At 38.8% G+C, this 15,241-nt stretch overlaps 1 protein-coding gene across 3 annotated transcripts in view; it reads left to right on the forward strand.

Annotated features, from left to right (window-relative positions):
• fam168a (family with sequence similarity 168 member A) overlaps window positions 1–4,480 on the forward strand; it is a 34,315-nt gene extending 29,835 nt beyond the window's left edge. For all 3 annotated transcript variants that reach the window (XM_006802071.3, XM_006802072.3, XM_087850946.1), the window contains 3 exons: window positions 267–453; window positions 990–1,116; window positions 1,359–4,480. In XM_006802071.3, coding sequence (XP_006802134.1) covers window positions 267–453; window positions 990–1,102 — 300 coding nt within the window. In that variant the 3' untranslated portion in view covers window positions 1,103–1,116; window positions 1,359–4,480. The remainder of the gene's footprint in view (window positions 1–266; window positions 454–989; window positions 1,117–1,358) is intronic.
• Window positions 4,481–15,241: the final 10,761 nt, after the last annotated feature.

Raw genomic sequence — 15,241 nt, forward strand, 5'->3', positions numbered from 1 at the left:
AATTAGAAAACAGATTGAATTGAACTTCGTTTTGAGATTCAGTCGCACACAATAAAACAACAATAAGGCAATCATGTTGTTGTTTTGTAATTTGGTGCTTTGAAAAGTGCAGTGAAAAGAAGAGACGGCTTCAATTTCTGTCCATTTCAAAGTATTGTTTTTCAGTCTGTTTTCCTTGTTCTTGTAATGCAAAATCACTTGAAGAAGTTTCTTCTGCTAAGATGTTTTGTAATCATTGAAGGTTTTCCGATGTTTTGTCCTGACAGGGAGCGTACTACACCCAGCCAGTGTTTGCCGCTCAGCCACATGTGATCCATCACACCACCGTGGTGCAGCCTAACAGCATCCCCTCCACAGCCCTCTACCCGGCCCCTGTTCCTGTACCTGCTCCTCGCAACAACGGCATGGCTGCCATGGGGATGGTAGCTGGGACAACCATGGCCATGAGCGCAGGTATGAAAGCAACTGTGAACTCTTTCCATGTGGGCCTAATATGGTACCAACATAATAACTGTTCTTCACCCTCGACCATAATTTGTGATGGCTGTACTGGAGGAGACACAAATCCCTTTGGGGCTCTGTTATTGATATTATTATTACTGCACTGATGAAAACTTTTGAATTTGTTTGCTTTAAAAAGGCTATAGCATTAATTAAAGGATCGTTTTCTTCATCTTTGCCCTGAGAAGGTAAAGAAAAATGAAAATGTGTGATTTTGTTGCCCACCTGTGATGGGTGAAAGTGTAATAGCCCTGATAGTATCTGTGAAGATGGTGCAGGCCAATGCGTGTTGGTGTATTTTAAATGTTTTTAGCAAAGACCCTTTGTTACCTTTTTAGTCCTACCTCAAGTCCCTGGACTTAAAAAAACATTTTATTCTTTATTTTATTGCCTTTTTGCTGCAAAAAACCAAAAAGAAGTGCATGATTGGTAGATGCAGCTCAGGTACAAATTGATTTTGCATCCTTGTTGGTGTTTTCTTTGTGTAGGGACTCTGCTGACAACGCCACAACACCCCCCAATTGGAGCACACCCAGTTACTGTGCCAACCTACAGGCCCCAAGGGACACCTGGGTACAGCTACGTACCGCCTCACTGGTAGAGCCCATCCATCATGTAAGTATCTCCCCTCCTGCTGTTTCAGATCCTCCTCTTTAAGATGTTTCTGTGCTCCATCTGGTGGTTCCTCCTTTTCTTCCCCTCCTCTCCACCTTTTCCTTTCCTCATCTCGTCCCTGTCTCTCTCGACTTTAACAAACTGCCCTGCCTCGCCATTTTTTTTCCCCCTTCTTCCCTCAGAGGTCTGAGGCAGTCTTAACTCAATCACCTATGTGTGGCTCTGCTTTTCTCTCCTACCAGATCTGGAGTCCACCATCGTATGCAACTGCTCGAATCTTACCGCGAGCTCCCGTCAGTAATCACGGGAACTCTGCATCTGTCTGCAAGAACAAAACTAAAGTGCAACAGCCACTTTACTATCATTGTTATTATGCGACATTCTCTAACATTTTTACAAAAGCTGCTTTTTCTTTGTTTTCTTTTTCTTTTTTCCTTTTCATCTGCCAACCAATCATTATCTTATTTTGTATTCTTATTTTATTTCATTTCCTCATTTTCCTTTGCTGTGTCTGTCATTGGAACTCCAGAAGGACTCTTGACCAATCACGGGTGTCGAGCGCTCCTGTTACTGTTTTGTGCTGGTGTGTGTGTGTGTGTGTGCGTGCGTGTGTGTGTGTGTGTTTCTGCCTGCTGCAACTCAGCTGGCTGGAGAATATTGGGCACTTATTCTTCTTCATCTCCATCGGTCACAAAGACTTATTGACTTATGCTGCCAAATTTTTTAATGACTAGATATCAGCACAGGGTTTCAACACAACTAGGATTTTAGTTTTACAGATTGTTGATTTTTAATGTTCCTTCTTTTTGCTACACTCAGATGAGTTACCTAACTTTGCAGTCTCTCCCCCCAAATTCTTCCTCATCCTTTTTCAGTTTGATCTCGGTCGTCTTCCAGTGTAGCTGTGTCCAGCAGTAGTTTGTCATCCCGGATGTTACCCCTCCATAGGAGTGCTATGAGCACTGACCAGCCATCACGTGTAATGCTACGCGTCACATTTTTTGTCCGCTTTAGCATTGTACCTAGTGCAAACATCATGCTACATACTATGCAGGCTGGTATGTTGTGACACTATCAAAATTTTATCCTAGCTATAGAGGACGTTCCTGGGTGGTTTGGGTCATGTCAGCTTTTTTTCTGTGGTTAGAGTAGGTAAGTACATTTAAAACCTTAAAAAAATACAGCTATACTAACAGTGACAACAGCTTGGATGGTCGTGCACACTTTCTGACACACACACACACACACACACACACACACACACACACACACAGGGGCTCCTGTTGTGTTTTGGGAAACGCCGTCACTTAGTGGCGCTTATTGTACAGTACCTCCAGTTATGTTTTAGCTGGTGGACACGCACACTCACTCACACACACACTCACACACACACACACACACACATGGATTTCTGGGGTGTGCATGGGAGACACAGCCAGCAGTGATGGAGTTTAAAGGGATCGGTGGTGATGTCGGAGGAGAGCCGGAAGGAATGAGAACAGTAGACAAGATGACATATTCACAGCTGTCATCTTAAGGTACAAGAGAGTTAAGTTTGTTACATCTCGCCTGCAAGGAGGTGCACAAACAGACGGCTCTTTTGTGCTGTATGTGATGCACATTGATTTTTCTCACTGTGAATATATCATCTCGTCCTCCTCCTTCCATTTTCCAGACGAGGACTAATAACCAAACGGCCTGCAGATGAGAGCCCAGACTATTGAATTTTTTTTATTAAATAATGGACGTGTCAGATAAATATCATTGGATAGATGAATAGAATTCAATCTAGTCCATCCGTCTAAATGTTATGCACATCACAGCCTTCTGATTGGACGCAGTCTGTTAATAATGTGCTCAGCATAAGGTCCATGTTGCAGCACGGCTTTTTAGGATTTATGTCAGAATGATACCGTACCTTGTCATGTAGCTTAAAGTGCCCAGTTACGCTTGTATTCACAATTATTTTTTCCACTTCATTGATTTTAAAGTTAAACAAATTAAAAACAACAACGACAACATGTTTTTAGTCACACATTAGTTCCCACAGTGCTTCAGCATCTTTGTTGTTCTCTCTCTGAAACACTCGGTTTTGGCTCCTGGCTCTTGAAATCCGCACTGTACCCAGACTGTATAAAAGATGGATGGATACTGTGACATCTCATGTTTGTTTAAGCCCCATTTTGCAAAAGACTGGATGTTACAAGGAGTCGTGGGTCTGACTGGGAAACTATATCTTATTGGTTTTTGATTGGCAAGTCATTAGCCCATGGGCAACCAAATAATCATCATTTTAAAATAAATAAATAAATAAATAAACTCACCAAGATTTACAGAACAGACTTTTTTGTTCAGTGTGACTCAAAGTGAGTTGATGAGCCCATGAACTTCTATAGGACCGCAGGTGTTGTTGCAGCCACAGCTATCGCCATCTGCTGGTCTTTAGATAGAATGCAGATTTAAAGGAGTTTGACAATCAAACTTGGTCACATTCATAACTAGATGCTCCTCTAAGAGCCATCAAATACTAACAGAAACTTTTGGCCTCAGCCAGATTTTCTCTTCTCTGAACTTTAATGTCAGGAAATTGAAAATATGACAGTCTTGTTTGATGGGGTTTTTTTTGGAATTATTTCATCCATTTCTTCTTGTGTTTTTATGTTAGAAAGAACAACTTTATTGGTAATTTGTCCACAGTCAAATACAATACAGATCGAGTAAATATTTATACCTGTGCACCATGCTAAAATGAAACATGTAGGGTTCATTATTGTTGTGGAGACAAATGTAATTCAGCAGAAACTGATCATTTTGTACAAGAACTCAACAAAAAGGTCATAATAGGCGAGTAGGTGGGGTGTTTTTTTTTTTTTTTTTTCACTTCTTGGTTTCTAGGCCAAGATTATGGCTGTTACATAGTGACATAGATATGTAACACAAGAAGAGCCTGGGTTACAGCCAAAGCATTTCCATGGCAGTGTTTTCAGGGAGAGAATGACTCCATTCGGTGAGAACATTGGGCTATGTAAGCAAATCTAAACACAGATGCGTAATAGCGGCACTTTAAGTCTTTGTGTATTGGTCCTCGTCAGTGTGGGGTAGTCGTGATCGTGGTGGGATTTACTTTTAGGTGAGGCCTGTGGCATTTTTTTTCAGGATTTACAAGAAGAAAAAAGCTCAAAGGAGAACTTCACATTCCTGTGAGGGTAGATTGGTCTTTTAAAAAAAGCATTTAGCGCACGGGTATGTGGATGAAGTGGTTTGATATTGCAATAAAATAAGAGGGGAATGCCTCCAACTTTAACGTACAGTAATTATTTTATCAGCATTTTGAATTGATTTTCTTTTGGGGGGGGGGGGGGGGGGTTTAAATAAACAAATGCATATTGTTGTAATCTCTAAATATGGATTCAAGGCTCCGTATGCAGCCGCCTTTCAACAATTATTACAGTTACTGCTAAGAAAAGTAGACATATCAAATTTTTTTGGAGTATTGAATAACATTGTGAGGAAATATTGCACAACATAAGACAAAAAAAAGAAACTTGACTATACTACTATAATTTAATGCTAAGTAACAGGTACCTAGACTTTGTAGTGCAAGACGGAGGAAGAAGCAATTTATATCCTAATTAAAAATAAAACAATAAGGTCGAGTGTTTGAGGTATTCTTAGTCCAGATGTTTGTACACTAGTATGTTAATTCTCAAGAAAATATCGCATAATTCCGCTGTCGGAAGAAAAGCGCCTACGTTTGGGCCCCGTTTTTAAAGCGACTCTTGTATTTTAGCCGATATCAAGTGGGTGTTATTAGCATGAGAGTGAGGAAATGACGCCGCTTAAGGATCTTGTACATTTTAATTTAAAGCTGGTGAAACTTCACAAGTTCACAAACTACATTTTCTTGCGACAGCAGTGATGTTACTCCATTAGGATTTATTTAACCAACCACTACTTTTTGTCAGTATTTCTCAGTTAAATCTTGTTTCCTTTCTTCTTCTTCTTTCCCTATGGTCAATTGAGCATAATGGGTATGCATAATATTCAGGTGTATTTCACTATAGCATTGGATTTCTAAGTTTAAAAAAACATGCAGTATATTTATACAGCAAGTGGTACAGTAATGTATTTCTAGCTAAGCATGGTTGCATCAGTGTGGCAGCTACTGTTTGTGCTTTTAATATATATATATATATATTATTTTTTGTTTTTGTTTTACCTCTTCTGCATCTGTCCGCTTCATATCCGTTTCTATAGGAGGGAGTGGAGTTCACACAAGGTCTTTACATAAAACTGTGGGATTTCTTATCACCAGATTCCCATTGAAATTACAGACGTTACGATATGTTACAAAAAAAAAAGTTAAAAAAGAGGATCGGTGACAGAACTGAAATGGATGCCTTTAGAATCAGTTTTTCTTTTTTTCTGTCCGTTTCTGTTTTGTGGGTTCAAAGAATTGTATTGAATGATGTCTTGAAAACCCTCAGCCTCTGTGCCCTTTGTTCTGTGCCATATTTCACCAGTTGTTGTTCGATAAATATTACTTTGTTCTCCTAAGTGGTGAATTCTGAGTCCTCGTTGCGTCTGGCTTCATGTGAATCTGTTTAGTTTTGGGGTTTTTCCCGTATTGCTGTCCTGTTTCTCACGCTGTTGATGCATATTGTCTGCCTGACTCTTTAACTTTTGCTCCTCCTCTCTGGGTTTACCCCCGTTTTCACTTTGTGCCCACTCTGCATTCCATTACACATCTGGTTTCATCACATTCAGGGATGCAAAATGATGTCGGATCATATATAGTTTCTGCCCGTCTTCACTCTTAGCACTTGTTTTTTTTTTTTTTTTTTTAACCTTTCTGTGCCAACCTGCCTAAAGTTTGCATCCCTCACCTCCCCGTCTGAACTGCAGAAGCGATGGTTGTTACATCGACGCCTTTTTAAACACTAGATGTCGCTGGTGACAAAGTCTAATGTGGCATCTTTGGCTGATGGCTTTGAGCCTTTTTAATCATTTACATGTAAAACTCACAATTAAATGTCATCTTTGAACACTTTCTCAAATTGCTGTAGGTTTATTGGGAGATAGTTTTAGATGTCTGGACAACCAGAACTAAAAATACAGACCTGTATTTTTGACTTTTTGGTTTTGATTGTGGACCAAAACTCAAAAACAAATCATTTTGTTTTAATGTGGAGACCCAGTGAAGAGACTGGGAACAGTTTCAGTTTTGTTTAGTTTTTTTCCAGAGTGATGAAACTGCTTCCTCATTTCACTCCATTCCTTGTTTCATTTATTTCGATTTGCACTTAAGTGAAAATGGGCAGTTGCACACTTAGCAGCGTTTGGGGACGAGGGGGTGGCGGTGTGCAAACTTGTCTTAATCGTGACTCTGCTTCACCGCTTCATCTGTCAACCTGTAGATTTCCAAACCTTTTTTGCTTTTCTTTTCTTTTTTTTTATCTTGACAGTGAAAATGTGACTAGAAGCATTTCATAACACCTATCCTCTCTTCCATATCCTCTCTTCCATTCCCCCCACCCTTCTCTTCTTTTGTTGTTTTTTGTTTTTGCCTTGAAGTTGCAAAGTCTTAGTTTTTCACAAGTATAAACTAAAACACTACTATCAAAGTGAATAGTAGGCTCTTAAATGTCTTCAATGTTCTGCCGCAGCTTTTTAATTTCAACTTGTCAGAGATATCTCTTAGTTTGATTTGACACTAAATGTGATGCAAAAAGTGGAAATTCCTTGTCTTCCAAAAAAAACAACAAAAAAACAAAAGAAGAAGAAAAAAAAACTGCTTGCATCCCTCTGGATCAAGTACGATGAACAACCCCCACTTTGGAAGTTTTAGTTTGGTACCCAGTTTGCACATGCTATGGTATATCTGTTACCGTAAGGTTGTGTTTGAAACTGAAGCCCAACGTCTGTTCAGCGTTGAGAGAAGTGAATTGTATGTTAGCTATTTGGTCCAGAGTGAAGGACCTGCGTCAGGCTTGTGATATGAAGTGTAAATCTGTTTTCTTTTTTTTCTTTTTTTTAATTTCCTCTTTTTTTATTGTTTATTTTTTTTGTTGTTGAGGGTTTTTTTTTTGTTTTTTTTTAAAGATCAGTTAGTGATCTTAGTACTATAACTAAGCCAAGTTTGTAATTGTATATTTACTGTAAAATGTAGAACATTGAATAACTATTAAAATTTTCCTATAAAAGGAAGACTTATTGTGTGTGTGGCCTTTTTTCCTGGTTGTGTTGTCATGATATTAATTTTTTTATTGTTGGGTATATTTTATAAAACACTGCTTTTTGAGATTCATCAAAATATGCACAAAGAGAGAAATCAAGTCATAAACCCTCACCTAATTCTAGTGTTTTATTCATCATGATTTTAGCAGGTCTCAACATTACGCAAGTACAACCTCAGATGAAAGCCATAAAACTACGTATGCCCTTACTGATTCTATAGTAATTAGGAGGGTAATTAACTGCCACATGCTACTAATCAAGTCCACTCATCAAATATGAGCACAACTATAAACGCAGAAGTTTTGGCAGTTTGCTGGCCTGAAGCATTTAGGTGTGTCACAACACAGTGCCAAGCAGGAAAGATGGCAGCAGTGGAAGCAATTGTTGCTGTGCGTTAGTCTGGGAAGAGTTTTAACTTCATTTCCCAACAATGTTAAGTCCATCATTCACAAGTGCAAAACATTCAAGACAGTTGCAAGTTTTTCCAGTCCCAGCAAATTCACTACTTCCAGTTTTCCAAAACCCCATAAACCACAAAATGCGCAATTTAAAAAAAAGAAAAGAAAAAAAAAAAGAACAAAAACAAATTGCATGTGAAAAAAATGTTTATCTTGTGTGTGCAGATTGCAGGCAGTGAGCAAGAGCTTCTTCATTTAGAATGAGTATGATGTATGAATTGGAGAAGTGAAGTGCAGATGTTTGGTCTTAATGCACGAATTTCTCATCCCAGCTGTCAAGCACAGTGGTGGAGAGGTGATGATTTGGGCTTGCTGGGGCACCTTCATTATTTCAACCATGAACTTCTCTGTAAACCAAAGTATTCTAGAGTCAAATATGAGGCAACTGAAGCCAGCTAAAGCTTGTCTTAAGTTAGGAGATGGAGCAGAACAATGACGCATCAACAAATGCCTGCAAAACCTCAATGAACTGAAGCAGCATTATTATATCCCCCGTGATAATCTTAGAGGCTGATTGGCTTAGTTATTGCTAGAGGTGGTTCTACAAGCTGTTGTATTATGGGATGCACTCAGTTTTTCACACACTGCTGCATTTTAACCTAAAACGTTAAATAAATGCGTTACAGGTCATGTGTTGTTCATCTGAGGTTGAACAACACGTGACCAGATCATTTTTTTCTCGTACGTCCTGTTGCATCACACCTTACAATTAAAAGAGGGGGTGTTTTCTTTATGACTGTATTTCTCTGCATGTCCAGGCAGATAAAAAGAAGGGGGAAAAAAACCACCTGCTTATGTTTCTGGAAATTTTCTCCTAAATTGGAGTAATGGGTGACGATCTAGCTCGCTTTGTTGTACTAAGCTCTGGGTGTGACTTTTTGTAGCTGTAGATGTCTGCATGTGAACAAAACTAATCTTTGTCTTACTATACTTCCCATTTCTATTGTGTAACTCCTCAAGTTAAAAATGGAAATACACAAAATTGTAGCCATAATAGCAAATAGTGCATTGTACCTTCTGTTTTTGACGTTAATTTCTCCTTTTCGTTTCGTCTTGATGCTTTTTTTTCCCCTCCCACAAAAGTACCTTCAAAAAAGTGGAAGAATGAGAGAATGAGGATGCGTTATTTCCCGTGTAGCAAAAAAAAAAAAAAAAGATAGTGAAAGAATGCTCAACTCTTTCACTTCTCTGTAAGCCCACAGAGATCTGACTGGCTTGAGCAATACAACCACCAGTCAGGCGTGCACTGAGCAAACACCGACACCTCTTTTATGCACACACAAACACACACACAAGGCCTTGAGTAATAAGTGCACATGTGTACTTGTGCACAAGGGAAAAAAAGATGTGTCAAAATATATTTGGGCTTTAATGGTAATGATCACGGTGACCATTGCAAATCCAAATAACTGATGCCTTATTAGGAATGTTGATTCTGTCTCTCCTCTTCCTGGAGAGAAACACTTGCATACTTGTCACACGCATGCATTTATGAGTTTCTTTATTTATCACTATTTATTAAGGGAAGAAAGATGTCAGAACATACTTGGATTCTAAGTTTCCAAGATTCCCCCTGTCATAAATTGTGAATTAACTTAAATTAACCACATTTTATGAGAAGCTGAGTTTAATTTCACTTGCCATATCCATGTCTGATTATTGCCAGACCTGTTAAATCAAGAAATCATTGAAACAGAACCTGCCTGACAAAGTGAGGTGTGCTAAAAAAAAAAAATCTTAAAAGGCAGAACATTGTCCTACAGTCTTAAGAAATGAAGTCAGTGTTGTCTGTTAGTCCAGAAATGTGTACAAAGCCACTTCTATGTCTTTGGGAGTCCAGCAAACCAAAGTGAGAGGCTTTATCAACACATGGAGAAAACCTGGAACAATGGTGAACTTTGACTCCACCCATCAAGGAGATATCTAAAATACATCTAAAGAACTGCAGACCTTACTCGTTAGTTGTTACTCTGACAGTTAAGGTGAGTTCTTAACTCAACAATAAGAAAGAGACTAGAAACTTGAACTTTGGTGGCGGTAGTGTGATGCTCTAGGGCTGCTTTGATGCTTCAGACCTGGATGACTTGCTGTAATTGATGGAACCACGAATTCCGCTCTCTCGACCGAAGTTCCTCCACAGCTGTGTGAAAGTCCCATTGCCAGTTATCACAATTTTTTAAAGGTTATCTTTGTCTAATATTAAAATCTGATTGACAATCCGAAACATGTATATGTGACAAATATGCAAAACACTAAGAAATCAATAAATTTGGTTTGCATACTCCACTGTGTAGAATAATATGTTGTGCAAAAAACATATAAAGACTGTTTGTTTCTCATAAGCACTTTAAACAAGCCTAAATCGTAAGGTTTTAGTTGTTCTTCTGACATGTTAAAATACTGACTTTACAGCTGAAGTGTATTCACTGTACAGGTGATTCCTCGTGCTCAGGATTTCATGCACTCTCTGTCGAGCAGGCTCTAAAAAACCCACCGTGCAGGTTCACACCTGAAGTGATCATTTATTTTAGTGATGCTCTTTGTTCCCGAGTAATTCTTCCAAGTTAATTCAGGTTTACATCTTCAAAACTTTCGTGTTTCTCTTTCATCTGCTTCCAGTTCAAAGGGACAGCTCACAGCTAAATCAAATAAAGTATCTGCTGGCTTGGAGGCCAGTGTTGGAGACTGTTAGCTTTATCTTCAGTGTAATGACACCTGATGGCACTCGCCTCGTTGTGCTCAAATCGCTTTAAACGTAAAATCCACTATATGAGTGAGGTGGTACGGTTTTCGTGGGATGAAAAATAGAGAAGAAATCTGTAACTTTAATTTTGGGGATGAGGTGTTCTTCTAATATACTTTGATTTCTTATTTAATGAGAACTACTTACCAAATATCAGCAGAATTAATATAAATGCTTGTATTGATGTTTAATCGATACAAGTTCAACGAGACTGGCATTTTGTTTCTACCCTCCAAGTTTAGTATGTAGCCCACTGATTTGTTTTAAATCAGTAGGCTACATACTTTAAAACATTTAAAACGTGGATCTTTCAGTCCTCGATAGCTCATCGCCAATTATTTCAGAAAGCAGCAGCAAGGCTGCTAACGAAAACTAGCAGCCGTCACATGTTCCACCAATCCTTGCATCCGTTCACTGGTTTCCAGTGGAATTCAGAATCCACTTTAAAGCTGTGTTATTAACATTTAAAGCTCTACATATTGCAGAGCTTCTAACACTTTGTCGATGCAGTTGGCCTCTCCGATCGTCTAACCAGGGCCTTCTAACTGTCCCTCACTCTAAATTTAAAACCAGAGATGATCGTGCTTTTGAGGTTGTAGCGCCCAAACTGTGCAGCCTTCCTCTGTCCATCAGGTCAGCTGACTCCGTTATTTGTTTTAAGCAACTCATTTTTATAGCTTATTGTCTCCTTAATCCGTTCCCCTTGATTTTTGAGACCATGCACCGGTATGTTGGAATAAATACCTGTCTTTATGGCTGACTGTGTGTCTGTGTGTTTTTAACATGGGCACTTATCGTTAGTATGTGACTTTTATTTGAACTGTGAAGCACTTTATAACTGTGGTTTGAAAAGTGAAAAGTTATTATTGTGATTATATGCTTCAAATAATTCATCAAAGTTAATACACACTGTTTGAGCTGATTTTAGACGAGTTCTTGAAGTATGCACCAAACTGCACATATCTCCCAATTATTTTTGTTGCTCCTTGGATTTGAAACAGAAGTTACAACCTAGTAAAACCAGACAGAGGTTTAAAAAGCTTTCTGTTTCTCTCTTACAGCTTCAAGCTGTAACTAGACTAATTTTTCTTTGTGAAAGAAGATAACTGAGTGGGAATGCAATTAAACCTATCATGTGAAGGAAAACAATGCGATACTGTGAACAGAAAGGTTCCAGTGAAAATATCTCATGGGAGAAACAAAGGTGTAAAATGCTTGTTATATGAGTCATCCACCAGAGATATTTTTTACACATAATTCTCCCCTCAAAGGGAGATGCAATCATTTCCAAATTTTATGTGATGTTAGATAACAGCTTTTCATTTTGGTGAAAGTTGGGTCAAAGTCAAGGTCGCACCAAATGTAAAAATCATTAAAAAACTTGTAAACCCATAATTACCTGCAATTTTTATGGATCATCTTCAAACTTCACAACAGTATAGCACAGTGGTGCATGCCTTGAATCTATGAAATGCTGTGCAGTATTTTTGGCTGTCATGTCACAGCCATGCTGTCCCACCTCCGAGCTTAAACCTACTGCCTCTTTAAATTATTACGAAATGTGTCGTCAAAGTTTTGAGCAACTTCTTTTTAAAGGGAAATGAGCTCTTCTTCTCTGTCTCCACACGTCTGGATTTCAACATGACAAATGAGCTCATTCGGAAAGACGTCCGCTGGATGCGAGTCAGCGGCGACATGCTTTTGCTGACCATTTAAAAATCTAATCGTCTAAATGACTTGTTAGTATTTAATGTATTCATTTAATCAGTGGCAGGGAGACTCAATCCTTCATTTCAGCTTTGGCTTTTATTCATGTTACATCTCTTATGTTTGCAACAGTCCTACAGAAATGTGAAAAAGAACATTTCCACAGGTCTCCATGTAGTACCCTGAAAAACAGCCTGTGATTCAGTAGCTTATAGAACTACTTTAAGCAGCAATAACTTAAGACTGGTTTATTTGCTTATGAGCCTCAGTCTCTCACATTGATGTGAAGGGATTTTGGCTCACTCTTCTCATTTCATTGAGATTTGCAGGGAATTGTTTATGCACAGCTCACTCGGGTCTTTCCACAGACATTTAACACGGGTTGAGGTCTGGACTTTGAGTGGACTGCAACACCTTGTTTCAGATTTAATCCTGAGGATTATTGTCCTGTTGCACGTCTCAAATGTGGCCCAGCTATATCTATCAGACAGATGCATACATTTGAATCAAGAATGCTTTGGTATACAGAGGAATTCATGGTTAACTCAAGGTGCTGTGGCTGTAAAACAAACCCAAATCTTCACCCCTCCAACAACATGCTTGACAGTTGGTATGAGGTGTTTGTGCTGATACGCTGTGTTTGTTGTCTCCAAATGCAGCGCTGTGCATTATGGCCAAACATCTGTACTTTTTCCAAACTTAAGGAATGCTACCATGTTGCTTGTAGTGTGAAGAGCCTTTCTCCTGCCTGCTCATCCAAAAAAGTCATACTTGTTCAGCCTGTTTTTGATTCTATCGTGAACTTTAACATTTAACATGCTAACTGAGGCCTGGAGATTCTGAAGATATTGGATTTTTTTGCAGCTTCTAAAAATTTTCTGCAGTCTGAGCATTGCTTCTCTGACCTTGAGGCGAATCTGCTGGGAAGATCATGGCACGGTTTTAACGCAAAATACAAACTTCTGCTTTCATGGAATTTTTTACACTTGCTGGTGATGAATTATTCAAGTGCACTTCATTAGCAGCACTTGGCAGTTACTTACCCTCTTAATTCCTTTAGAAGTGGTAATGGTGTACTTAGTTTTTCACAGGACAGCATAAAGTTCTGTGATAACATGAGTGTATTTTTTTCCAGCAAGAAAATATTTTTAATTCATGTATAATTTTTTTAATTGAACAACTATCTAAGCCTTTTGAGCATGCATCAACACATCCTTACTGTACGTTTCCTGTGACTGCCACAACATGTAAACATTCAACCCCAATACTGTGGTTTAAAATTTGCGTGGCTTGCATACACCCTGACAAAAGAGTCTTCTCGTCTTTCAGCCTCTCCAGAGTTGTAAATGAACAGAGGGAAATCTGGCTTCACAAATACAGAGAGTGATTCGAGAACACAAGAACGAGCACGTCGTTCTTCCCTTATCAGTACAGTGACATATTTTTCCACAATATCGGATTACAGCCAAAATGAATTTTAACAGAGAGAATAGATATAAACGCCATGAAGAAGGAATCCATGTGGGCGTGACTCACCAGCCACAACACCTGAGACAAAAGTACATAATGTGACTTTTGGGTGATAACAGAGTCCAGCTTGACAAAACAGACATTTGAATAACCTGGTTCAAGTGCCTAAAACAACAATTTGCACAAAGACTGGTAAATAGATGCATGATAATTTAGTGTTTTCTGCTTTGTTTTTCTGTTCCTTATTTTAAGTCTCTTTCTTGTACTTAGTTACCTATTTATATATTTGTTATCAATTATACAGTCATTGATTACATAGTTGCACTGAAAGTTTATCTTCTTCTTTGTCTTATCTTCTGCTTCATCCTGTGGTGGAACATATTGTTACAAGAATAACTTTAGCCTTCATGCACTTCTTCTTATCTCTTCCTGTGTCATCTTTGGGTTATGATAAAGCTACACATGGGCATATTTTTTTAAAACAATACTTTTCACATGAAACACACATAAGTTGACTTGTAATCAGCCAATGAAAACCAGGTTCACTGTCTCAATATGTGGAACTAGGGACAAAAAGAAGTGAGAGCCACTGGTCACTTTGGAGCTTTGCCAAATTTATATCCAAACTTCGACACACTCAGTGGGAGGCATCTTATCTTTTATGATGACAACCTGGTGCTGAGCAGGACACAGCAATGTTTACAATGGCACAATAAAATTAACCAATAAACCTCATAGAAGTTCAAACAAAAATGATAAGAAGTGACACCTCCAGTCATGTCCTGTCACTCTTTTTAGTACAGACCAAACACCTGCCATTGAACTCAGTGAGCTGCAAACACACTCAAAGGTGCTGGACTATGGCAAGTTCTCTGGTTGAAGCCCTTATAATGTTAGAATTTTCCACCTGGGAATTAACTGTTGCTTAAACATCGTTACCTGCAGTAAACATTCACTGCTGTGAACAAGCTTTTGCCCCTTTTGTTATTTTTCCCCCCCAGATTTGTCACATTCACATGTTTCAGCTCATCCAGCTAATTATAGTATTACACAAAGTTAGCCTGGGTAAATGCAAAATGAAACCTAATAACTGGCAGTGACACTTTCATTGTGGAGGAGTTTTGACCCATTTCCTTTCAGCCACGCTGGCAGACTTTCAAGCATGAACAGCTTATTTATTGTCATGCAAAATCGTGGTCAGCAGTAATTTTTTTACTTGAACTTTCCCATGGATGCCTTTTTTTTTTTTTTTTGCCTCTTTCTTGTTGTTAAATCATGAACTCTGACCTTAAATGGGGAAAGTGAGGCCTACAGTTCTTTGGATGTGGTTCTGGGTTCTTTTGCACCGTCCTGGATGAGTCATTTTGGTAAGCTGGCCACTCCTTGTCATGTCCACCACTGTCCCAGGTTTTCTTAATTTGTGGATAATGGCTCTCGGTGTTGCTCACTTGAGTCCCAAAGCCTCCTTAATTTCATCAGACAAGTTCTATTTACCTGTGTTCTTATAGTT

Source organism: Neolamprologus brichardi, chromosome 14, assembly GCF_056152115.1.
Source record: "Neolamprologus brichardi isolate AB-2024 chromosome 14, ASM5615211v1, whole genome shotgun sequence".
NCBI lineage: Eukaryota > Metazoa > Chordata > Actinopteri > Cichliformes > Cichlidae > Neolamprologus > Neolamprologus brichardi.